At 40.2% G+C, this 26,705-nt stretch overlaps 1 protein-coding gene across 1 annotated transcript in view; it reads right to left on the bottom strand.

The window, feature by feature from the left end:
- Positions 1 to 762: 762 nt before the first annotated feature.
- The window catches only part of PLCXD2 (phosphatidylinositol specific phospholipase C X domain containing 2), a 53,314-nt gene continuing 27,371 nt past the window's right edge, over positions 763 to 26,705 (bottom strand). The window contains exons 2-4 of the mRNA XM_054480714.2: positions 20,378 to 20,838; positions 14,629 to 14,870; positions 763 to 7,094 (exon numbers count right to left, since the gene is read on the bottom strand). Of these exons, the coding sequence (XP_054336689.1) occupies positions 6,935 to 7,094; positions 14,629 to 14,870; positions 20,378 to 20,838 (863 nt within the window). The 3' untranslated portion in view covers positions 763 to 6,934. The remainder of the gene's footprint in view (positions 7,095 to 14,628; positions 14,871 to 20,377; positions 20,839 to 26,705) is intronic.

The raw sequence follows: 26,705 nt of genomic DNA, 5'->3' as shown, positions 1-26,705 counted from the left end.
AGAGGCAATGTTTAAACCCAAGTATATGTTCAGAAATTGAGGCAGGCCAGTGGTATTTTTGCAATTGCACCATGTGGGTTTACATGCTTTGCTTATGTTTGGACCCAGCCCTATCTACATCATGCAATTTATTATTAAAAACTGCACAGGAATGACTGTAAGTGGTAAAGCCAACCAGAGGACAGTATGGTAGATTTACTAAACAATAACTATAAGTTAAACATTCCGAATATGACTATGTTGTTAAATTGCTATGGTAACTTCAACACTTATAATTATTCTTAACTACCTGTTTAAACCTTTGACTCTATGAAATTAATGGTTACTTAGAATTCATTTGATCTCTGCTAAATTCATACAAAAAAGTCTTAACTGATTATTTTTGTAGAGGATAAGGGAAACACAGAATTCACTTAAATTAAGTGGTCTTGGATATTCTATTAAAAATCATTAGAAATGAGGAAGATATTGGAATCTTCATTGGAGCAGAAACTGCAGGTCCACCCTTATTTAATCTTTGTATACACAAATATATTATCTCTGCATTGTTTTATTTCTGGGCATTTTAGCAATCACTCAAATTAATGTGGGTAGAGGTAGTGGTCAGGTGAGTGTGGATGTCAATAAGAGCTGGTCTAAGCTTAGTGGAAATAACTGAAGCGCTAAGGATGAAGCTTGGAAAAGCATGGGGTCAAGGTTGTGTACACATTTCACGCACTGCTCAATCTTGGGGACTGCAAGCACGTTTACTTAATCCAAATATGTGTCAGACATGCTCGAGAGGGTTTTTGTCCAATATTATATAACAAGATGTTTTATTGACACTGAGTTTATAACTCTTTAAAACAAAATTAGAAGTGGACCAATAACAAAATGTTCATCCAAACAAAGGAAAAATGCCTGCCAAAATTGTATATTTATTATTACGGTTAAGCCTATTTAGGTAGTTCAAATCAAATACAAGAGAACACATCAGGTCATCATATTTTTTTTTTCACTGTTAAAATGAGGTATTCTGGCTTTACAATGTTGTAAGTTGAAGTAAGCAGTTTAATCAAAGTTACAAGAAAGAAGACGAGATATATACTTGGACAATTATTTCCTAGGGATAAAAAGCCAAGTGAAATGTGTATGAATAAGATAATTAAGCCACAGAATACGTTTCAGAATATCAAGAAGCATATGTGCAAAATTGTAATTCTAACCTTAAAATTGGTATACTTTATTATTATTATCATTTTACTTAGCAAACAACATGCACCATACTGTAAAACAAGCAATACAGGACAAAATATCATATCTATTAGAGCATTTATCAGGTTCACGTATCATCTGAATTGACCAAGACTTATTTCACTATGACAATTTGTGTATTTTTCTAATTGCTGATCAGTGAAGTTAAGTAGTACAGTTGGCACATACACACAAAGAATGCATACACAATCTGTATTTAATACTTATTATTATATTGGGGTATAAGTTACTAAGTATAATAGCAGCAAGGTACCACTATTTCTAGAACATGTTCTAAGACTTATCATATTGAGACTATAGATTCACAACTGAAGTGTTATTAGTGCTATAAACTAATAACAAATGTAAAATTGCAAATGTACAGAGCTACCAAAGGCCTATTTGACTTTTCAAAGTGCTGTGCTTCTTGTTGGGCTTAATGTTTGTGAGCAAGCCCCTGCTATTTGAATTAAGTGTTGGTCCCAAGTTCTGGGCTCCAATTAAGTATAGTTCTAATGATTGGATGTAGGTTGAGGGGTAGAATAATACATTTGAAAAGAGTAAGAAGCAATAATCACTGTGAAAAGAGTGTATTGGACATCACTGAACACATGTGCCTATCACTGTAAGCTTTGCCAGCATCCTGCGGTTAGCAATAATCAGCAGATGATGGAGAATGGCCAGGAGACAAAAGGAAAAAGTAGTATTCTATGAAGGAGACGGGAAGGAATGACACAGAATATGCCTCTAGACTGTTGATGGGCTTGCCTCGGCAAATGGTGAGCCTGAATTCCCCCCAAATATAAGAATAAATATTTATCTAAACTATTTGGCTTAGAAATGAGTTTGAAAAGTCCTAAAAAGTTTTGTTGGAGAATATAATAGAACACTATATTCACTGCAGGGTAGAAAGAGTTTTCTTGAATTATTTGTATAGTGTCTAAGACTGTGATATTTTGAGAAAATCAATCGCATTTTGTGGTGTATTCTTCTGGGTTAGGGCCTGTTTAGGGTTATAGTGCTATTGGTGTCCCTGTTTCTAGAAGGAAACTGGGGAATCCAGAAGCTACGGAGAGCATCCCTTGGGGTAGTAATGAGCTGTTTGGTATCATTTGAAATTAAGGGTAAAGTTTCTAGCTAAATTACTTATCACTCAAACAGTTCACTCTGTGTGTCCCAAGGCAATGGTTGTAAGTGGCAACGCTAAGGTGCCAAACACCAGGGAGCAGCCTGAGGCAGAGGGCCAAGATATCCTGGAACATTAGTGGAACTCAGAAGACAACCATGTTCTATGCTAGGCAAAACAAACTTCCTGTCAGTTTGGATATTTGATGCTATAATTTCTATTCACTTCCTCTTGGCATAACAAGTCTATTTAGCATGTATTGGGAAAGCCCACCTCTCAAGAGCCCACATACATGTTGGCAGATTTCTTTAAGCTCTACACATTTCATTATATGGATCATCAAAGGTGCCATTCCTAGATAAGTTCTGCCATCCTACGTCACACTGTTGGGAAATAAGCCCAAGCAGCTTTTCCACCCAAGCCACAGAAGGAAGAATAGCACATCTGCACACCCCCTGAGCATAAGGCATTTAATCTAATCATTAGGGACCTTATGTTTTGGGGAGCTAATCAACCAAGACTTGCAAATCAGTCAGCACTAAAGTAGCAGACAGCATCTTGAAAGATGAAGGAACCAAGAAAGATTTAGCACAGGATCACATGCTCAGCTAATGGAGCGGGGTCTCATGGCTGTGCTCCAATCATTAGCCCACTCTGTTTCTTAGAATCTAACAGTAAAAATTTGAAATTAGCTACTAAGAAACATCACACAAACTTCAACTGTGGCATGAACTAAATCTGCAGGATGGACTGGTTTCATGTAGCTCTTTTACTTCCCAGGAAGAAGTAGTTTCATTTCCATCTGAATTTCTTCTGTTGCTCCACCTTTAGCATTGTGCTAAGCCTTCTAGCTGGGAGGTAGTAATGTCTCATTGGGAAGCACTTTCTCATGGCAAGATTCTCAAAACGAGAGATGGAAAGTCCCGACACACCATAAAACTGCATTTAATTCCAGAATACTCTACTACATTGTCTTATTGAGAAGAAACAATTTTTTTGGATGAATATGAGATCATGTAAAAAGAACGAGGATTCCTAAGATGGATCATCACCTGGGCTCAGATTTTGTGCTTTTCTTTGAGTTTATAATAAAATCCCGGGACTGTGGCTTAACTGCTCTCAGTAATTCAGGGTTTAGATTCAGTGCTAAGGAAAATGACTAAAAGTAATTACTATTGAGTTTAATACAGCAAATATAAAAACTTTTTTTGGCATGACCCTCTTGGAGGTCTGCCACTAATTTAAAATTTAATCTTCAATAACTTATTCCCTTCCATTAAGTCCATCTCGACCTCTCTCTCCAATCCTTCTGTATCCATGAAATCATGGTGGTATCTCTAAAAGGCTCAAAGTTCAAGCCTGTAAACACTACTCTAACCGAACTAAAACCTTTGATGGTCCCCTTTGCCACAAGGCCATGGAAATGTGGCTGTGTGGGAAATGGTCCAGGGAGCTCATGAATAGCTCAGTTACATTTCAGAATAAATATGACCTCAAATTCTGTGAAACTAAAGTCCTCTTTGGCTCAATCAAGTAGCTTCTTAGCTGATCTTGAAGTTAGTTCTGAGCAAGTATGAGAGCCTTGTTTTGATTTGAAAGGTCTCCAGAACTTGTGGGAATAAGTGATGTGGTTGGGTCACTATTTTATTGTTGGCAGTTGCAGAAGGAGTCAGGAACCTAAAATCTGTTTTCCCTCTGTCCTCCATGCCTGAGTTCTCCTGTCTGGTCTCATGGTCAAGGAGCAGAAGGCACACATCCTTTACAATATGTTAAGCAACTTTTTCTTGAGGCAGAGATTCTGCTTATGCAAGGGTGTTTATCAAGGGAAAATTGTAAATAACCTTCCTATCTCCCAGAACTCTCGTGCAGACTTCCAAATTGCAAGCAAGGCTGGCAGCTCCAAGCAGCATGAAGGAGCAAGCACCTGCATGCACCACGCAGAGAAGGACTCCGTGCATGCAACCTTGGTACAGTTTTCTGGGCTTTTGTGTCATGCTTGATGACATTTATCATGCAAACACTGAGGTGCACTTAAATGTTACAACCCAAGTGAAGTGCAACCATATATTTAAGAACTAAAGGACAAAATTATGTAAACATTTCATGGAACAGTCAGCAGCCCTTGGGTGTTACTGGCATCCTGTGTAGATACTTGTCAACACACCTGGCCTCATAGCACCAAACACCTGGACAAAGCCGAGGCTCAAATAAAACAGAGAACAGTAATTCTCCTCTTGCCTCCTTATCTCTTTGCCAAGTAACAAAGGATAAAAAGTGGGGAAATGATCTAGCCCCTAGCAATTGACCAAAAATTAAAAACAAAAGCAAAATGAAATGACAATAACAAAAATGAAACCCTGAGGGTAGACCAGGGATTTCAGAGCTTGTCATTAGCATTTAGCATCAGAATTGAAGGAAAGTTTAGAAAGCGAGGGAACACTCTTACTCTTATCCAGAGAAGGCCCTACAGAATTTGATATTATCCCAGAAAACCCTTTGGGGAGGGGTTCAAATGCAAAAAAAGGAAAGTTCAACCAGATTTTCCCAGAGGCATTTCTATTATGACCTTCTCAAGGGTGCAAGCTAAAAGCCAGGGCTTAAATTGTTTTACAGAAAGTATAGGGTGGAGGACCAAGAGTTGGGGGTGTGCATGTGCTTTTAGTACCTCACCTAGGACACCCCTGTCTGCAAGCAACATGCAAAATCCATCTATGGGCATCAAAAGACAGAAATAGGAAACTGCTGGAAGAAGAGTCTGACAATCTTTATAAATGCATACATCCATTCGGGACTCCATGTTTATATTTCCTTCTTAAGAATCCAGAAGCTGCCACTTCCTTAGGGATTCTCAGATGGTGCTGAGGAGCAGCAAAGTGCACACATTTCCATGCCTAGTTTTCTTTCTAGGGCGTTTCTTTTCAACACTCTTCCGGAGGGTCTACCTATGAACTAATAGTTCTTCACGACCCATTTTATCTTTGTTCATGGGCATGGCTTGGTAGTGACTTCTCAGATCTAGACCACATCCACACATGTATACTGTCCCCAGGAGGACTTGGGGAGCCAGGACATGAACAGCAGAGTCAGGGGTCACTCACAGCCCTGAGATGCGTGGTCCTGTTCAGGAGAGAAAGACCATAGCAGCATCTATCCTGGGTAAGAAAAGTTCAGTAAGCTCCTGTGTGAGTGCTCTTGATGTAAGAAGCACGGCAGATATTTAATCTATAAATAAATAAATAAATAAGTCAATCAAAACACAAGAGGGCTCTTTATAGATAAGCACCTCTTATCAATAAAAAAAAAGTCCCCTCTTGAGTTTCGAAGCCCTCATGCAGTAGTGATTGGTAGGCTCAAAACAACCTGCAGAAAGTAGAACCATCAAGAGAAGGACTGGAAATTGTTCCAACATTAGGTATTTCTCACTTGGTGACACACAAGTCATCCTAAATATCCCCGAGGTAGTCTTGTTTTCAAGGAGTTACAGAATGGCTCCAAATCCACTTGGAGCTTCCTCCTTTAATGCCATTGCACTTTCCCATGCATCCTGTGCCTGCTTCCATGGTGCCATGGATAAGGTGCCTTCCACTTAGTGTTGTGTCCCACAGCGCAGACCTAAGTCCTAGGCAGACAATAATAAAACGCAATTCCAAGATCGGGCTTGAAGACCCCACTCCAAAGAGGACTTTGCCAAAATGATGCAGGTACTCTACCTGGCAGCCATTCTGGAAAAAGCTGTAGAATTAAATAAAAGATATCTGGCATGCAGCAAACATGCATATCTATCTCTTGTTGGGCCCCACACTAAAAAGATCTCCCACCATCTTAAAAGTTCTTTTCACTTTTAAGAAGTTCTTTTCACTTTTAAGAAGAGGCCAAAAGAAATAGAAAGGAATCCAAGTTTTAAAACTGGGAAGCATATTTCTGATACTAAGGGTAGTATGCACGGTTTATCTGAAGAATGAAGGTGACCAGTTACCAGTATACGCTATGCAAGAACAGCTTGTGTTTGAAACATCTTAGTGATAAATGAGTCCTACTCTCTCAGAAAAGTGGTGACATCCAACAATCCTAGAGAGAACTGGTGCTTGGCTCTTTTCCCCCTCAGAGCCCCTGGTTGATGTTAGATCCACCCCAGATGGTCCACAGCTGCAATGAGCCAGTCTTTTTCACCAGGAATGTGTTTCTAGTTCAACTTTCTCACCAGCTCAAACACAACACCCCAGAAGACAATAGGGAGCTGGGCCAATTAGGGGTACACTCAATACCTCAATGGGTCCTAGAGATCCTATTTCCAAATTCCATTCACCACCATAAGCCACTGGGGAGGTCCTGACCTTGGTCACATGAAGCATGCTTTCTTCCCTTGGACTTCAGTTTTAAAAAAAGTCTCATTTGGGAAAAATGCAATTAATAGCCCTGTAATTTTATCTAAATGGCCCTGTGAGGAAGGGAGAAAAAAAACCCATCTTCCTCTTACTTCACCATCTCTGCCCCAGGGGCCATCCTAACAGGACATCCTTTAGAACTCTACCCTGGATTAACAAATTCAACATTAAGGTTAAATTAAAAATTAAATCAGCATTTAGCCAGCGCTGTGTCCTCCTGTAGGAGGTCATTTAACTTGATGACAGTCGCAGCAAAGTCCACCAGGTCCACGAAGTCAGACGTGATGATGTTGACACCCATGGCTCCAGGCTTCTGAGTTTTCACCCAGTCCAGGATGGCAGGAAGATTCCTATACAGAGGCAAGTGTTGGAGGAAGAGAGTGGATACAGTACAGCTTAGAGGGACTTCTCCAGACATGGACATAAACATTTCCCTTAATATTACAAAAGTATGTTAATAAGAGCACAAGCTTTCAGAGGTATTTCCATTTAAGCTTTATATCTCCTTCAGGGATGAAGTAGTCTCTATTCCATTAGAAAATTACACTTTCCAGGGTTTCTCTGCTGGAAGAGGAGATTATTTGCTTCAAGCATCAAAGAGATACCATGTCAACAGGAACATGAAAAACTAAGATCAGGCCGAGTGTGGTGGCTCACGCCTGTAATCCCGGCACTTTGGGAGGCTGAGGCGGGTGGATCACTTGACTCCAGGAGTTTGAGATCAGCCTGGGAAACATGGTGAAACCCTGTCTCTGAGGAGGGGTAATCACCTGAGCCTGGGAGGTTGAGGCTGCGGTGAGCCAAGAGCTGCACCCCAGTTTGGGTGACAGAGTGAGACTCTGTCTAAAAAAAAAAGAAAAAAGAAAGAAAAAGAAAAACTAAGACCAAGAGCCTCAGCTTTAATGAGTTCTTTAATTTTTTTTAATCATGAAAATATTCAAACATACGGCAAGGTTGAAAGAATTTTGCAGCAAATATATCCACCACCTAGATCCCACCATTAACTATACTTGCTTACCACATATCTATCCATCAATCTGTCACTATCCTTCTATCAATCCATCTTGTATTTTTGACATATTCCAACTGCAAGCATCTATACACATTCCCTAAGTACTTCAGCATGCATATGATTAACTGGAGTTCAATATCTGTTTTTAATTTGTTCTTCTTTTAACATAAAGTTTACACTCAATAAAATTCACAAATCTTAATGGTACACTTGCCAAGTTTTGACAAATACGTACACATAATTCAAACTCATATCAAGGTCTAGAACATAACTGGTACTCCAGAAAGTTCCTGCAAGCCCCTTCCTCATCAACACCTGCCCCATCCTCCCAGAGGCAACAGCTATACTGATTTTTTTTTTCCACTGTAGATTAGATTTGTCTGTTTTAAAACTTCACATAAGCCATGAAAAATGTATTATTTCATGTGAGTTTTCTTTCACTTGGCATAATTGTTCTGAAATTCATCCACGTTGCTGCATGTATCAGTGGTTTGTTGCCTTTTAAAATCAATGAAGAGAATTCCATTGTATGTATATACTGCAGTTTGTTTATCCATTTTCCTACACTGGCAGGATGGACACTTGGGCTATTGCCAGTTTTTTGGATATTATGAGTAAAACTGTTATCTGTTCAATTCTTTTACTCATGTTTTCATTTTCTTTTAAAAAATTGTTGAGTTGTAGAAGTTATTTATATAGCCTAGATACTGGTCTTTTGTCAGATATATTTTGTGAATATTTTCTCCTAGCCTATAGCTTGTCTGTCAGTTTTCTCAGTGACATATTTTGATGAGCCGAATTCCTTAATTTTTACGGATCCTAATTTGTCCATTTTTTTTTCTTTTATGGCTTCTGTGATCTAAGAACCACTTCAGTCCACTCCAAATTTACAAACATATCCTATGTTTTATTCTAAAAGCTTTATGGTTTTTAGCTTTTAGGTTTAGCTCTAAGAACCATCTCAAATTGATTTTTGTATATGGTATAAAGTAGGAGGTCAAGGCTTACTTTTTTCATATGGATATACAGTTATTCGATCACTAAGTGTGGCTTCTTAATAGACCAATACTTAATCAGTTGTCTCACTAACGGTCTTTCAGTCTCATTTTATTAATCAAAGGCTTCCTAGGTGACAGCCAGTTATTTGGTGACATAAAGGAATAATGAAAATTCAATGTGATAAATTTCTGCATTAATAGTAAGTGTAAACTACCACAGGCAGCATAGAGAAGAAAGCAATAAAGTGTCCTCACATTTTACATCATAGTAAAAACAGCTCAATACATACTCAGTAGGCTGAGAATGCTTTAAAGAAGACAGAAGAAACTCTCCCTCGATGCTGCCTGCCCTTCTTTCAGCACATATCTTGACTTCTCAGTTTTCCAGACAACCCTGTTCAGGCATTGGTAGCATTTTGTCCTTCTCCTCTTTCTTTTTCTCTTACCATAACAACTATAATCAGTCCTGGGTCTCCTCCCTCTCTCAGTGGACTCTACAATCAGCCACGGGCTAAAACACATATCATAAATCAATCTATCTATCTATCTATCTATCTATCTATCTATCTATCTTATTTTTTTTGAGATGGAGTCTTCCTCTGTCCCCCAGACTGGAGTGCAGTGGCGCGATCTCGGCTCACTGCAAGCTCCGTCTCCTGGGTTCACACCATTCTCCTGCCTCAGCCTCCCGAGTAGCTGGGACTACAGGCACCCGCCACCATGCCCAGCTAATTTCTTTGTATTTTTAGTAGAGACGGGGTTTCACCGTGTTAGCCAGGATGGTCTCGATCTTCTGACCTGGTGATCTGCCCGCCTTGGCCTCCCAAAGTGCTGGGATTACAGGCGTGAGCCACTGCGCCTGGCCTATATTTTTATATTAACAGCTGATTATGACTTAATAGATCACCCTCCCAGGGGTACTTCCATTTTGAACGGGGACTCCTGAAGAGTGATAATAATAATGCTTCATACAGATTTTTGGGGAACTAAACAAAATAATACATGTAAAGTGTTTAGAAGAGTTTCTGTGATATGGTAAGTCTGGTAAAAAAAAAAAAAAAAAAGGCGGGGAAGGAATCATAACTGGAAGAGTGTGAGGTAGAAATATTTGGTGGCTGGGAGTAAGAAACTACAGCTTAAAGAGGCCACATCCTCCTGCTTATGTGACAACATGTTGTGGTTTGGAAGTGAGAAGCTGCAAATACAGACTTCCTTAAAGATAGACCAAGGATACACAGGGACCCACACCAAGGACACAGTAGTACTGAGCCTGATAGATTCAAGACTTCATTTTAAAAGCCTGAGTCAGTGTTGAAGTATGAGGTGCAGGCGCCCTCTGCTGGTCATCACAGGGAAATGAGCCTTGAAGGCTTGGGGCAACTCCAGTCACTTCAGCCAGAGCCTCCTCACCTTGGAGGATCCCTGGAGCCTGAGCAGAGAAATGCAGTGACAGGTATGTACCTGTGGTTTCCGGTGACAAAGAACTCTATGTCAGCTTCGGGTAGCATGTGTTAACCTTCTCCAAGGCAAGGATCAAATAATTAGGATTAAGTATGAAGAAGGGGAAATGCAGAACCCACAGTGAAAAGGAGCTGCTTTATTTTCTCAGCTCTTGTTGTTTACCAGGACAAGGGATCTGTGCAAAAGGCTGAACCTGACAGTGCTGACAGGCCTGTGAGGCAACAGTTCCCATGGATGGCAGAGCAGGAGGTTAAAAACTTCCCTTTGACCTGCATTTCTCTGATGGCCAGTGATGGTGAGCATTTTTTCATGTGTTTTTTGGCTGCATAAATGTCTTCTTTTGATAAGTGTCTGTTCATGTCCTTCGCCCACTTTTTGATGGGGTTGTTTGTTTTTTTCTTGTAAATTTGTTTGAGTTCATTGTAGATTCTGGATATTAGCCCTTTGTCAGAACCACAATGAGATACCATCTCACACCAGTTACAACGGCAATCATTAAAAAGTCAGGAAACAACAGGTGCTGGAGAGGATGTGGAGAAATAGGAACACTTTTACACTGTTGGTGGGACTGTAGACTAGTTCAACCATTGTGGAAGTCAGTGTGGCGATTCCTTAGGGATCTAGAACTAGAAATACCATTTGACCCAACCATCCCATTACTGGGTATATACCCAAAGGACTATAAATCATGCTGCTATAAAGACGCATGCACACGTATGTTTATTGTGGCACTATTCACAATAGCAAAGACTTGGAACCAACCCAAATGTCCAACAATGATAGACTGGATTAAGAAAATGTGGCACATATACACTATGGAATACTATGCAGCCATAAAAAATGATGAGCTCATGTCCTTTGTAGGGACATGGATGAAATTGGAAATCATCATTCTCAGTAAAGTATTGCAAGGACAAAAAACCAAACATCGCATGTTCTCACTCATAGGTGGGAATTGAACAATGAGAACACATGGACACAGGAAGGGGAACATCACACTCTGGGGCCTGTTGTGGGGTGGGGGGAGGGGGGAGGGATAGCATTAGGAGATATACCTAATGCTAAATGACGAGTTAATGGGTGCAGCACACCATCATGGCACATGTATACATATGTAACTAAGCTGCACATTGTGCACATGTATCCTAAAACTTAAAGTATAATAATAAAAAAAAAAAACAACAACACTTCCCTTTGACCTTGTGGCCCAGCTGGGAACAAGGGTGGTCCATAGAGTTTCTGGGTATCTTTACAAATAGGGATGGCATGTCTATTTTCTGCCAGCCACTGTGGCTGGCATTCTCATGTTAAGGCTACAATCTGATGAGGTATTATTAATCCTGTTTAACTGGTGAGAAAACCACAGCTCAGAGACCTCAGAAAACTTGTCCAAGGCCACCCTGTTGCTCAGGGACTGCATTGGTTTGCTAGGGCTACCATAACAAAACACCACATACTGGTTGGCTTAAATGACAGAAATGTATTTTCTCTTGTTTTAGAAGTTGGACATCCAAGATCAAAGTGTCATCAGATTTCGTTTCTCCTGAGGCCTCTGCCCTTGGCTTGCAGACAGCCGCCTTCTTATTGCACTCTCACACGCCCTTTCCTCTGTGAACACATATCTGTGGTGTCTCTTTGTGTGTCTAAATTTCCTTTTCTTTTAAGGATACCAGCTAGGCTGGATTAGGGCCCGCCCTAACATCCTGGTTTTGACTTAATTACCTCTTTAAAGGCCGTATCTGCAAATGTACCCACATTCTGAGGTAACTGGGAGTTGGGACTTCAATATGTGAACTTGGGGATGGCGGGGATGGGATGGGGCACAACACAATGCACCCTGGAACAGGGAGCATGTCAGGCTGCACTCTCAGGCCTTCTGATTTCAGTCCATGTTCCCTTCTAGAGTTCATGGATGCTCTGTCCTCAGGCTTAGGCAAAGCATTTTCATTTGATTTCAGTGGGAGTGCCATGAACCCGAATTTCAGGTTTCTATAAGTCTGGGAGAAACCACCATGGAAATTAAGTCAAATGGCTATATTTCTTGTGGCTTCCTTCTACGGTGTTGAACCAAAATGAACAAGATCTTAGCTCCAAAGTTTATCGAAGAGTTAGGGGGTTAAATCCCTGCCGAGAAACCATCTCTACATTTGTAAGAAAATACACCCTGTCTTTTTCTTCTTGGTTTGAGTTGACCACCAGTGCCAGCGACCAGTTGTTAGGACAGACCCTCTGGGTGTTGGCACACAGGGGAAGGTCCTATGTTTGTTCAACAGCCCAGAGGAAATGACAGCCACACTCTGCACTGGCCTTTTGGAACAAACTCAACCAGAGCTGTATTTTCCTCCTTCAGTTGATGTGCAGGGCTAGGAATGCATGATGCATACTTGTAATATTCTTATGGCCGGCAGGGGGCGAGATGCCAAAGAAAGTATCTTTCCAAGCTTGGGGACATTGGCTTGCTGCTACCAGTAGTGCAAGGGCTCTGGCATAGTAGGATCCCTTGGCTTTGGGCACATGCCAACCTCATTATCTCTCATCACAAAGGAAAGAGCCAATGTTTCACTTGCAGCCAGATTAAAGTTTTAGGAACGTACAGGTATGAAAAGCTTTGTGACATTGTGGGTTACCAGTTGTAACCTGTGAGATATTACCAGATTCAGGTACTAATAAGACAACTGCAGGCCTGTGGAACAGAAAAGAATAAGCACGAAAATATGCAGTATCCAAGTCAGTGTCCAACGCTGAAAAGGGCAGTGGTCTAACGATCAGAAGGCCAGAGTCTGAGAGGTATTCTTGACTTTTACTAGCTGTATGGATTGGGGTCACTTAAGCTCCCTGAATCCCATCTAAAGAGGGGATGATAATATGCTGTAGACAATGTGCCATCCTAGGGGCTGACTTGATTTAAGAATCAAATGAAATCATCTGCAAAAAGGCATTTGATATTCAGAATATGGTATGCAGATATAACTTATCCTTAGTTTTTTAAATACTCCCTCTCCCTTATTAGTATGACTCTCTGCACAGACTTCTTCACAGTGGTATTTCACATTGCTTTATAGAAATTTTCATGCCAGTTTCTGCTGCTAGACTGTGAGTTCCTTGACAGCAGACAGTATATTATTTACCTTGAATCTTTGTACCTAGCTCTTCCTAGGTACTTAATGTTTGTTGAATGAATACATAAATAATGTTGATCTACAAATATACCAAAGGCATGAGGAAAACAGTGTGGATACACAAACATATATTATTAAAACAATAAAGCTTCTAATTCGGGATCTTTCAAAGAGATATAGTGCTGGTTTATAAAATTCACTTTTCCAAGTTCAGCATGATGAATTCAGTCAAGACTTAGTAGAGCCACACAGAAAACACTTTCTGGTTTTGTCCATGGTTGACATAATCAGGAGCTCTCACCAAGAAAGAAAAATCTAGTCCTGCTATCTAAACTCCTGCTAGGTGAACTCCTGTTATCTGAACTCATGTTACCTAAACTCAGGACCAAATAAATAGAAACATGTTTTTGGATGAATCTTTCATTATCTGAACTCTGCCCATCAACCTGAAACTCAGGGACCAAACTGATTCTTGTAAATATCTTTTGCTACCCAAACGTATTAGCTTCCTTAGCTTGGATTGCAAGGGATTCCCTGTTATCCAAATGTGTTTATAACATTCCTTTTATACATATACATATACACATACACATGTACAGGTACGTAGACACATAAATACACACACTCACATATATGTGCGTGCACACACACACAAACACGCATACAAATAAACCATCCTTTTTCTTGAGAACATCTATCATTCATTGGTGTCCAGGATAAGGAACACCATCTTGATACAAAATTACTGAAGCTTCTCCTAGCTAATTGTACAGCCAGGCTCAATTCTGCCCTGAGGAAGTATTTGAAGCTACAGCATGGGCATGGTGGGTGGCATCCTAAGCTGCTTCTTCAGTGACTCATGGTCACCATGGAAAGGAGAACAAATTCTTGAAGGGCCAGCTCTGAATCCTTAGCACCTAGGACAGCGGCCTATATTGAATGCTTCTTAAATGAGTGCCTGGGTCAGCTGCGAGGCACAGGCAGGACCCCATATGGCCAGGTGCCAGGAGTGATTACAGACATGGTGTTGGCTCAATGTGCTTTGCCTTATAGCAAAATTTAGAGAGTACAGTATTTATGGTATGATGTGTACTTATGAACAAAGTGTTTAGAGATCCTTTGTTAATACAATCCACCTCAACTGCATGGTTTTCTCGAATATAAAGTTTTTGGCTTGTTTTGTTGTTTTTCTAAATCCTCAGGCTACATGGCTTTATTGCGATTTACTCAGAATAGAATCAAGATAAATATTTTTTTAAAAAGCTTTCCTTGTGGGGTGGAAGCAAATTCTTACCTATGAACCAGCGTGTTCTTGAGGCCCCCAACCAAGCCCCGGGCGATGGTCTTCACTCTGGGGGTTAGGATCGCTTGGGAGACGTGGAAGGAGCCCCGTGGGGCCCGCTCACTGAGAGTGGTCTCCAAGAAGAGGATTAGTTTGTGCACACTTGTGGTGTTTGCCCAGGGCGCTGGAATCTTCTTTCCTGGCCACAGGAAGGGGTACTGCTTGTAGAAGGGACAGTGGTAGAAAATAAGAACCTGAAATATTCAAAACACAAAAAGGAGAGCAATCCATAAAAATGCTGAATGTTAACTCCTTTGTTTTACATGGACTGCTAGGAAAAAGGCAAGAAAATATAATCATATGTGGAAAGTCAAGAACTGTTTATATTAATATACATTTTTAGGAAATCAGCAAAGATTTACAGAGCACTTGCCATATGTCTGACTCAAAAATTCTTAATTTTGTTGGCATAAATACCTTTGGAAGTATATTAAAATCATGGACCCCCTTCTGAGAATTACATTTTAAATGAATGCATAAAATATACAGGATTACAAAGAAAATCTATGATATGGAAATATAGCAATCAATATATTAACTAAGTTTGTAACAAATTAATGTATGTGCTGCATGATAAACGCATTCAATAAAAATATTTTGTTGTAAGTCTAATAAGTCCCATAACTGTGAGTTAGTGATAAGCATAAGTGGTATCTCAGATATGTGCGATAACCAAAATGTGCGATGGATGCATCTAGGAAGATAAATATCAGGCAGGGCTAAGATTGCTGTGGGTCACTGCCTGCCCTCATAATCTATGGGTATACTAATTTTCAGTTCAATTTTAGTAAAAATGAATATGTAATTTTTTTTCCCATCCAAATTTAAAGACTTCTTAAATTCTACCCTCATATCCCCCTGGGGAAGCTTTGGACCTCAGGCTGAGAACTCTCAGGCTGAGCAGCAAGTGCTGTCTAGAAGTTATGTCTCCTGTAATTACAAAACTGACAGCTTTTGGAGTTGAAATAAAAACATTGAACTAATTTGTGGGTAAACAGACTTTCAATCGTGTGTGCTGGCTCTGCCTGGAACTGCCCTTCCCAGGAGAGTGGGGAGTGTGCCACTTGAGTCAGGGGAGACTTTGCAGAGGCAACTGGCCTCCACAGGGACTGCTTAGGATGGTGGTGATGTTGAAAATAATTAGCAAGCTACATCCACAGCATTAATTAGTTTCTGGGAGGCAGCTGTGGGATAGGAAACTGCTATTTTGATCGTCCCAATTCAGTGCTCTGCTGTGAAGGTTTCTAAAGGAATATATTTGTCCCTGTCCCAGGCACTAGTAATCTTTTCCTGGAGGAATGCCCTGCACATGCTCACGAGGCCTGGACTGCCATCCCCGGATAGTTGGCCACAGAGGGTAATCCTCCCGGCACCCAAGAACAAGAGCTCCTGATGTCAGCCTCATTTCCGGTGTGCATTTAGCTCATGACTAAGGTGCCTGACTAACTGCTCCCCAAGGCCCAGAGCTGGGGAGCACCAGGCTGGTTGCACTGAACCGGGTAATGGCTGTTCTTGTTGTTTCTAATGGTTTTGAGTAATGTCTGACTGACTGCTAATGACGTCTGTGGTAAACGGGTGTGTTAATGAGGTTAATCACAGGCTCATGATAAGCAGATTGCCTGGGGGAAGGGGAGGATTTCCTTGTAGAGGTGTAATTGGCCAGGTGGTAAGGCTGGGGGCTGTGAGGAAAGCCGTCCTGTGCAGTGGACCGTGGGAGAGGTGGGAGGCGGTGCAGCCCTGTGACGGGACCTGCCAGACACGTCTTGGGCCTGCTGCCTGCCCCTGGGCCACATGTCAGGGAATGAGAGGACTGTGCCATTCTTTACTCTGCTTTGGAAAAGGTGCATAAAGTACAAATTATCCAAAAGGGTCTTTATGCCTTTCTTCAAGAGCCTTCTTGAGCAATCTGACCCTAAAGGTTACAGGGAGAATTTCTGTTTACAGGGGGAGGCTGGCCTTGCAAACCAACTCCCACTCTACAGGGATCTAGGTGCAGCGACTCTCACTCAGGGCCTGTGTTTTGCATCTGCCTTCCCCTTCCCCCCACCTCTGTCTGCTGTGTTTTTCTCTGAAATACTCTCCCCTCTATCTCAGTGCTTCATGTTCAGTTTTTCTCTTGAGACTCAGATTAAAAGTCTCATTTCCTTCAAGAATGATTCCTTGACGGACCTCCTCTTATTCTGGTCATTCTTTTACTTGGAGCCTCTGGGATGTAGACTTAATGCTTTGTTCTACTTTTTTTTTTTTTGTAATAAACTGATTTATTACAAAATCCCCTTCTTCATATAGTACAGAACATTTGAGGCACTTTTATCACGCAGTTGTCTGTCAGTTGTTTCGTATTCCCTAGTGTTATGTACTCTTACCATTTTATTAAGATCCTAAATACTTCCAAGATGTAGATTAAATCTCTAACTCATTGTACCCTCAAAACCCATAGCCACTAATGTACAAATAAATATATACCTATGGCTATGATGTAATTGCATGTTAAGTAAATGAAATTTGACTGAATGATAGCATACTTCTTTCAACTAAATTGTAGTAATAAAATACGCAGGCGGTTACATGTGAGGCAACTCATTACATGAAAAATATTTAAAGTTTAACTCTGTCCTGGCAGTAGCGGGGATGACTGGTGCCTCTGTTTGAAATCTCTTTGTTTAGCTTTATTTTATTTTATTTTATTTACTTATTTTTTTTGAGATGGAGTTTCACTCTGGTCGGCCAGGCTGGAGGGCAATGGCACGATCTCAGCTCCCTGAAACCTCTGCCTCCTGGGTTCAAGCGATTCTCTTCTCTCTGCCTGCCGAGTAGCTGGGATTACAGGCGTGTGCCACCATGCCCAGCTAATTTTTGTATTTTTAGTAGAGATGGGGTTTCACCATGTTGGCCAGGCTGCTTTTGAACTCCTGACCTCAGATGATCAGCCTCGGCCTCCCAAAGTGCTGGGATTACAGGCGTGAACCACCGCGCCCAGCCTGTTTAGCTTTCAAGAAGAAATGTGGCAGGAAAAACATGGGAAAGAAAGGAGCACAGGCGGATCTTAGGATTTAAACTGATGACGCTCTCCCTTTTTCTGAGATATCATCGCAGTCTCTTTCCTTCATAACTTTAGAAGTATTTGTAGTTGGATAATACAGTTAAATTAGCCCATGCTGAAAAAGCTATGATAGATCATCACTCTACTGTTAGAAATTCACTGCCCACACTATTCTTTATTCCTGAAGATACCCCTTACTCCTGCAGATTTGTAAGCAGTTTAGTATGCAATATGTCAACCCATCTCAATCCTGGCTGTGTATAAAATTATATCTGTACTCAAATTTAACCTTACCGAATCCCCAAATTCCAAAGCTCTCCATCCCTTTCTCCCATTCTGCTAATTCTCTGAGATCTTCTGATGATAGGGGCTCATTAATAAAAGCAAAGTATTTCATTAGCCTAATATACAACACCAGTTGTGAAAAACACCAATACCTAAATACCCCTCAGAGAGCATGAGAAGCTGTAGGAACTCTGGAAAGCCAGAAAGCCTGTGACTGAATCCTGGTTCTCACTAACCAGGATTTTAAAATTTGCCCAGTTTTCTCTTGGGTGAGTTGCTTAGTGTCTCCATACCTCAGTTTCCTCATCTGTAAAATGGTGGCAATAACAAAGTACCCATCTCATGGTGTCACTGACAGGATCAAATGAGTTAATCCATGTACCTAGCTCATTGTAAAGGTTCAATAAACATTAGTTGTTGTTACTATTATCTCATATTGTAAAAGAGAAATTCCACTGGGAAAAACATCTCTCCAAGTTAGACATGAACAGATATAAACCTACTTTTATGGGATAGAGGTGTGATTAATATTTAGCAAAATATCACTTACAAAAGTCTTAGTAAAGAAACTTGTTCAGATAGACTTTAGCAGATACTAAGAGTTAACTCATGAAGCCTCTATGGTGTCAAAGACATTTAGAACTTCTCAGGGTGCGCAAAAACAACTTGGTATTTCCAGTTATTCAGGCCAAGCCTGGGAATCATCCTTGAATCCTCATGTTCTTTCATACCCCAAATCGTATCCATTAGGAAACCTTGTCGGCTCTACCTTCTGACAGATGCAAAATCTGACCACTTGCCACTAACAGTCTCACTGGGTTCCTTACTTCTGCCCGATCCCCCTGCCCTGGTCTCTTCCTAGCACTGCAACCGGAGAAATCTTATTAAGACCTAAGTCAGGCCACAACATCCTGTGCCAGAACTCTCCTCGCTTAGAGTGAGTGAAGGCTAGCATCTTTACAGGACCTTCTAGGCTCACATGATCACCAGTCCTCTCACTACTCTGTCGTCACCTGCTCTCCAGCCACACCCCATGCTCCTTTTCCTCAAAGATGGCAGGGACACTCCTGCTTTTGGGCCTCTGCACTGGCTGCTTCTTCTGCCCCCAAATAAGCATGTGATTAACCCCTTCAAATGTCATCTTTTCAATGAAGGCTCTCCTGATCAACTTTTAAACATTTCAACCAATCCTCCAACCCACAGAATCCTGGTTCTCTCTTACCATGCTTGACCTTTTTGTTTTCCATAGCTCTTATCACTTTCTAACACTTTATGTGTGTGTGTGTGTGTGTGTGTATACACACACATATATGGAGAGAGAATATACATATATGTATATATGTGACACACAGACACATACACACACATATATGTCTGTTTATTATCTCTATTATCTATGATCTATCTCCCTCCACCAGAATGACAGCTCCATTAGGGCAAGATATCTTTGTCTGTTTTATTTACTAATTTATCCCTAGTCCTTAGAGGTTACTTGGCACATACCTGGTGTTTAATAAATATTTTCAAGTGCATAACCTTTAAACTATTTTTAATCAAAAGCTCCTCCTTGAGTTAAAAAATATCTGCCTCGTAAAGTTGTTTTGGTTAATGCATCTGCTGAGCAAGTGAGTAACTTTGAATGAAAGGTACGTCTTTTTTGTTTGTTTGTTTCAGAGAGTGTAAATTAAACACTTTCCTGAAGCTCTTTTCTCCTACTGTCATCCTTTAGGATCAGAGTGGAATATATCTGAGGCCCACATTCCTCTTCCTGAGCAAGTCCCTCATGGTCCTAGGCTGGCAGGCTCTTCTCAACTTAAGCAGACTACGGAATGCTCTTCTGGGCTGCAGCCCCTTCAACAGGCTCTTCCTTCCTTCACTCTCCCTCTAAGACCCAAATACTTTTATAATATTAACACTCCTGAGATGAATCACTATGTTTCAGTCAGCTAATACTTTTCCTAATCAGTCAATACCTTGGCCAGGATTATCTGACATTGAGTTGAAGGCAAGATGGAACAGAGTATCCCTGAGGGGAACCAGAAGGGTAAAAATGGACCTCGGGAAAACAGAGAACAGTAATGACCTACTGGCCCAATTTTACAACTTTGCCTTGGTTGGTTCTGGCCAGGCCACTAAAAGTCAATTAGATGTCAAACAGTTTGCTGGACAAGCTTTAAGTATTTGGCAGGTGTTAGCCCTAGCCCTTGAACCTATTCTAGAGCCCATCAACTAGTCTGCATATGTTTAATATTCCAAACAATCCACTCTCTAGCCTAAGAGCCCTGGATTGAGTGATTTTACAGATGGCAATACAGGAAAAGCAGGAAGAGTTAAATTCTTGCCCTTGGAAGCTTATCTCTCTTTCCCTCCTACCTGGCAGTTCTTCTCCCACAGAATTCGCAGCGTCAAACTTTCCACACTGCAGGATGGGCACAGCTTGTTTCCAAAGGCCTCCTGGATCCGCAGAACCAGGCATTTGTGATGGGTCTCATCCATGGCATAGAAGTGGTTGAAATCCAGGAAGATAATCTCCTGGGGGTGCTGTGTAAGAAACGAGTCAATTTCCATTAGCCCATCCCAGACCTTGATGCCAAAAAGCCCATGGATGAAGTAGATCTCCTGGTCAGCATCCCCTGGTTTGGAAGACACACGCAGGTCAAAGTAGCGGATCCCGGCTTCCAGCTGTTCTCGAAATGTCAGGTTCTGAGTCACAGACCACTTCTTCATTAGCTTCTTCACCAAGGAGATCCTGGCGAGGCGTTTGATAGCTTGGGTTTGGTCAGGCCCCACTGGGGACTTTTCATCCACCCAGTAGCTGAATGAATCATGTGAGCCTGTACAAAGGAATAAAGGTGAGGAAAGCAGATGAGATGGGAGCTGGGAAAAATAAGCCAATTGATGAGAAAACAACAACAAAAAAAATTAAGAACCAAATAACACACTAAAACTGCAAATGAATAGTAGCAAAATTTGCCAAGCTTGCTAGGAATAAAATAAACACAAAGAAAAGTAATGTAGAGCTTGTTAAGCCTGGGGTAATACTATAGTTTTCATATATTTTGCTGGCATAAGATAAATTAATAAATAACCTTTTGCAAAGCTATTTAGAAATATGCTGAAAATAGGGGCTTTAAAATATTGATACAATTTGCTCCAGTAATTTCATTTCAGGAAAGCTATTCTGAGGAAATAAACTCTAACATTCAGGAAAACAAAGATGTCTGCCAAAGAATATTCATAATAGAGACAAACTGGAGATAATGCTTAAGTGTCTCTTATAGAAGAATGCTTTGTTGTGGTATATCCACTTTATTCATGCCATCATTGAAACAGAGGGTATGAAAACACTGTGTCTATCTCAACAATGACGAGAAAGGGATTTAAATTCTAGGAAAGGCAGAATTTCAAGAAGCCCAACTTGCTTTCTTTTTACGTTTTTAAAATATATAAAAAATTGTATATATTATTTTACTATTGTAAAAGTCTGAGTCAGTAGGAATGATTTATTGACAGATCAGCTAACCATTTTGATGGGCTCAACACAGTTTAGTTAATATGTCCCTCTTTTTGAATTCGTACCTCAATGAGCCAAAACTGCTATTAAATGGTCCAAATGCACATTCTGTTCCTCTGTCTTAACAAAGGTATAGGATGAAATGTTTTGTAAATGTCTGTTATGCCTATTTGATCTATAGTGCAGATTAAGTCTGATGTTTCTTTGTTGATTTTCTTTCTAGATAATCCATCTGTCCAATGCTGAAGAAGTCTGCAACTATTATTCTATTGGAGTCTACCTATTTAGCTCTAATAATATTTGCCTCATAAATCTAGGTGCTCTGGTGTTAGGTGTATATATATATTTACCATTGTTATATCCTCTTGCTGAACTGATCACTTTATCATTATATAATGACCTTCTTTGTCTCTTTTTGTGTTTTTTTTTTTTGCCTTAAAGTCTATTTTGTCTGATATAAGTATATCTAATTTGCACACTTTTGGTTTCCGTTTGTGTGGAATATTTTTTTCCATCCCTCACTTTCAGTCTACGTGTGCCTTTACAGGTGAAGTGAGTTTTTTGTGGGCAGTATATAGTTGTGTCTTTTTTTTTTTTTAATCCATTCAGCCAGTCCATATCTTTTAATTGGGGAATTTAACATTTACATTTAAGGCTACTATTGATAGATGAGGACTTACTCCTTGTCATTTTGTGAATTATTTTCTAATTACTTTGTATATTCTTTGTTCCTTTCTTCTTCTTTTATTGTTTAACTTTACTATAAGAAAACATAGAAGAAATGCTTCAAGACATTGGTCTAGGCAAAGGTTTCATAGCTAAGAGTTCAAACACATAAGCAACAAAAACAAAAATAGACAAATGGGACTATATTAAACTGAAAAGTCTCTACCCTAGCAAAGGAAACAATCAAGAGTGAAAAGACAATCTGTAGAATGGGAGAAAATATTTACAAACTATTCATCTTACAAAGGACTAATATGCAGAATATATAAGGAATTCAAACAACTCAACAGCAAAAAAACTAAATAATCAAATTAAAAAGAGGACAAAAGAATTAAATAGACATTTCTCAAAAAGAAGACACACAGATGGGCATGGTAGCTCATGACAGTACTTCAGGAAGCTGAAACCAGTGGATCGCTTGAGTCCAGAAGTTTGAGACCAGCCTAGGCAACATGTGTGAAACCCTATCTCTACAAAAAATACATAAAAAAGTAGCCAGGAGTGGTGGTGCACACCTGCAGTCCCAGCTACTCAGGAGGCTGAGGTGGGAGGATTGCTTGAGACCAGGAGGTTGAGGCTGAAGTGAATGACAAACATTGTACCACGGCACTCCAGCCTGGGTCAGAGTAAGACCCTGTCTTGAAAAACAAACAAACAAACAACAACAAAACCATATAAATAGTAAACAAACATAGGAAGCAATGCTCCATGTCACTAATCATCAAGGAAATGCAAATCAAAACCACAATGAGGTATCATCCCTGCCCAGTTACAACGGCAATTATAAAAAAAAAAAAAAAGACAAAAAATAACAAATGCTGGTGAAGCTGTGGAGATGTATGTAACTGTTGATGGAAATGTCAAGTAGTACAGTCATTATGGAAGACAGTATGGGGTGTGCTGAAAAAACTAAATGTAGAACTATGAAAAAACTAAATGTAGAACTACCATACAATCCAGCCACCCCATTAATAGGTATTTAACCAAAGGAAAGAAAATCTGTATATCAAAAGGATACCTGCACCCCCATGTTTACTGCAGCACTATTCACAATAGTGAAGATATGAAATCAACCTAAATATTCATCAACCAATGAATGGATAAAAAATATGGCATAAACACACACTGGAATACTATTCATCCATAAAAAAGAATGATATCCTGCCATTCACAGCAACACGAATAAGCCTGGGAACATTATGTTCAGCAAAATAAGTCAGGCACAGAAAGATAAATATTACATATTGTCACTCATATGTGGGAACTCAAAAAACTTTTGGAGTTCACGGAAGTAGAGAGTAGAACTGTGGGTATTAGAGACTGGGACGGGTAGCAGAGGGGATAGGATAGAGAGGCTGGTTAGCAGATACAAAATTATGCTAGGACCGGGCATGGTGGCTCATGCCTGTAATCCCAGTACTTTTGGAGGCCGAGGCAGGCAGATCACTTCAAGTCAGGAGTTCGAGACCAGCCTGGCCAATATGATGAAACCCTGTCTCTACCTTAAAAAAATACAAAAATTAGCCAGGTGTGCTGGTGCATGCCTGTGGTCCCAGCTACTTGGGAGGCTGAGGCGTGAGCATTACTTGAACCCAGGAGGCAGAGGCTGCAGTGAGCTGAGATGGCGCCACTGCACTCCAGCCTGGGTGCCGGCTAGACTCTGTCTCAAAAAAACAAAAACAAAACAAAAAAAAACTATGCTAGATAGGAGGAATGAAGTCTGGTGTTTTGCAGCACTGTAGGATGAATATGGTTGACTATAATTTATTGTATACTTTCAAAGAGCTAGAAGAGAGGATTTTGACTGTTCACAACACAAGGAAATGATAAATGTTTGAGGTGATGGTTATACCAATTACACTGATTTGATCATTATACATTGTATACACGTATTGAAATATCACTCTGTATCCCATAAATATGTGCAATTATTACTGTCAACTAAAAATAAAAGGGCAGGGGGTGTGAGGAAGAAAGCATGAATCCCCCTAGACAGAGATTGTCTTTTTATGAAGTATGAGTGACCCACCATAGGCATATTCCTAATTACAGTGAGAAAATATTTCAATAGTAACTATTTCTAGATGAAAATCATCTTTAGCAAATATCTTTCATTTTGGTTATTGGTTCTATCCAGGGTCAACCATTCTTATGTCTATTATCCACTAACTCATGCGGAAGCTAATTTGGTTAGTGCTGTGGCTGGCTCTGAGGTGAGGGACTCCACGCAGGTGGCTTCACTTTGCAAGTAAAATCTAGAAGGAAAATGCCTTTGCTTTGGCACTACTAACCTTGTTCTTAACCACTACTCCCCCAATATTACCATCAGAATTCCTGTATTCATACTAGTTCACTGTCATCCATTTTCCATTTTTCTAAATTTTAGCGTAGGTATTTCACACATAATACAAAATTTTACCACACTACCATTTTATATTATTTCAATTTTCTTGAAAACAAATCATTCTGTGATGACTCAGTGTTTTGTTTCCTAAGAAATAAAGTGAAAAAGGAAAAAAAAAACATGAAATAATGCTTTACTTTTATGTAGCATCTGGAACATAGAGGCTATCCAGTAAGTATTAGGAAAAGACCTATTTATTCATCCTTAGGCAAATTGAATTTTGCAAGTGAGAAAATTACCAGTATATTTCAGGTAAGAAAAATTGCCATTACTAATAGAAATGTGGAACAAGTCCCCCTGGATTTTCCACATTGGTTATCTCTGTTAATGAGGCTCCCTGGATACCTGCCTACTGCTCTGCTTCCTTTGGCTGTACAGCAACAGGACATTTTTATACCTCCTCATTGAGAGATTTATTATGAATACATTAGATATAGATGGTGAATAGCGAGTTCTCTCTTCTTTTTAAATTGCATTAACAGCCCAGCTGTTCAGGATTGAGTGTGTAATATAGTGCAAGGCACATACTGAACTTAATTCTTCCCTGGGCATTAGGGAATAGCCATTATCCAAGCGTGGAGGACAGACAAATCCCCTCTGGTGTTCTCTTGTTGGTGTTGAGCCCAGTTTCATCTCCAGAGGGAGATGTGCTAACAACCTCCAACAGTTTTCTCTGTGTCTGAGGACTGTCCAGAAATGTGACAGCAATGGGACCCCGGGGATCATTTTGAATATACAGGGACATACATGGTACCCAGCCCATCCTACAGAAGAGGGAGAGCGTGTATATTTCCTAGGAACAGAGTCTCTTTTTACCTCTTTGTTCTCTTTTCATTTCCCCAGCCCCATCTTATGCTTTCTGACATCCTGTGCCCAGCACCATCCCTCCAACCCCCTTTACAGGACAGGACAGGACAGGACAGAACAATGAAGCAGATTGCTGAATGTTTTATAGCACTTGCCCTATATAGGCCTATAGCAGTCAAAGCCAACTCTCACTTATTAACCACTATCAATATTTTTCCTGTTCTACTTATTTCTTTTCCAGAAAGCTTTTGCATCATATGGAGTGCGTGGGTGAAATAACATTTAACTGCCTAAGTGCATTAAATTATTTCTTTTTGGAAAAACAGGCTAACAATGTCCCCCCTTTCCTGCACATTCAATATTTGTAAACCATGTAATCTGCAAATAGTACTTACAAATAGAAAATCCTAAAATTTTATAATCCAAATTCACTATCAAAGTTTGTTCCCTTATTACTCCCCTACAACTCATGGAAATTATTTTATTCTTTAAAGACAGTGATTCTTCCCTTCTGTCCTGGAATGTATGAATAAAATTCTAGCATTTCTTCAGAAGAGGAGGAGAATACCCTGCACCACTGATCCTTGCCTTATTCTCTAAGAGAATTGCTGCTTGGGAATTGGTAGGGATAGCAGTTCCATGCATTCTAGTTTGTTTTATGATAAGGTCAGCAAACAGCTTAGGACCTCATCCCACTGTAATTTCTGCTGCTAAAATCATCTTTGCTGCTACTACCTGGTATTACCTATGCATCTTCACTCACCTCTCTCTATGGCTTCTTTATCTCTGTCTAAAATATATTTAAGTGGTACCCCTTTGTCTTAAAACAAAGTACTTTTCCTTACACGCCTTACTCCACACACGATTGTCTTCTCTTTCCTCCTTGCTGTCAAATTCTTGAAAGTGTAGGCCAGACCTGCTGCCTTTGTCTGCTATGACATACTCACTTCTTTCCATCTGAGTCCACTTTCTCTCCTTCTGTTGCTACTCTAATTCAAATGGCCATATTGTTCTTGGTTTCCATGTGGATTTGCCGAGTCAGCTTGTTTGTGGAACCTTCCCTTCCCTTGTGCTCAGTGTATATTTCTGCACATTTCTGGGTGTTCCCATCCTTCCTTTACCTTCTGTCTGCTTTTTTGACTCCTCTTTATTGTCCCTACATTTAAATGTTTTCCAAGGATCTGTTCTGTATTCACTTCCTCTGTCCACCTTCAGAGACTTCAGTCCCACTCCCCAGTTTACCACAGTAT

This window comes from Pongo pygmaeus, chromosome 2 (assembly GCF_028885625.2).
Source record: "Pongo pygmaeus isolate AG05252 chromosome 2, NHGRI_mPonPyg2-v2.0_pri, whole genome shotgun sequence".
Classification (NCBI taxonomy): Eukaryota; Metazoa; Chordata; class Mammalia; order Primates; family Hominidae; genus Pongo; species Pongo pygmaeus.
Note: the sequence above shows the minus strand (reverse complement) of the source record. Positions and strands in the feature narration are given on the sequence as shown.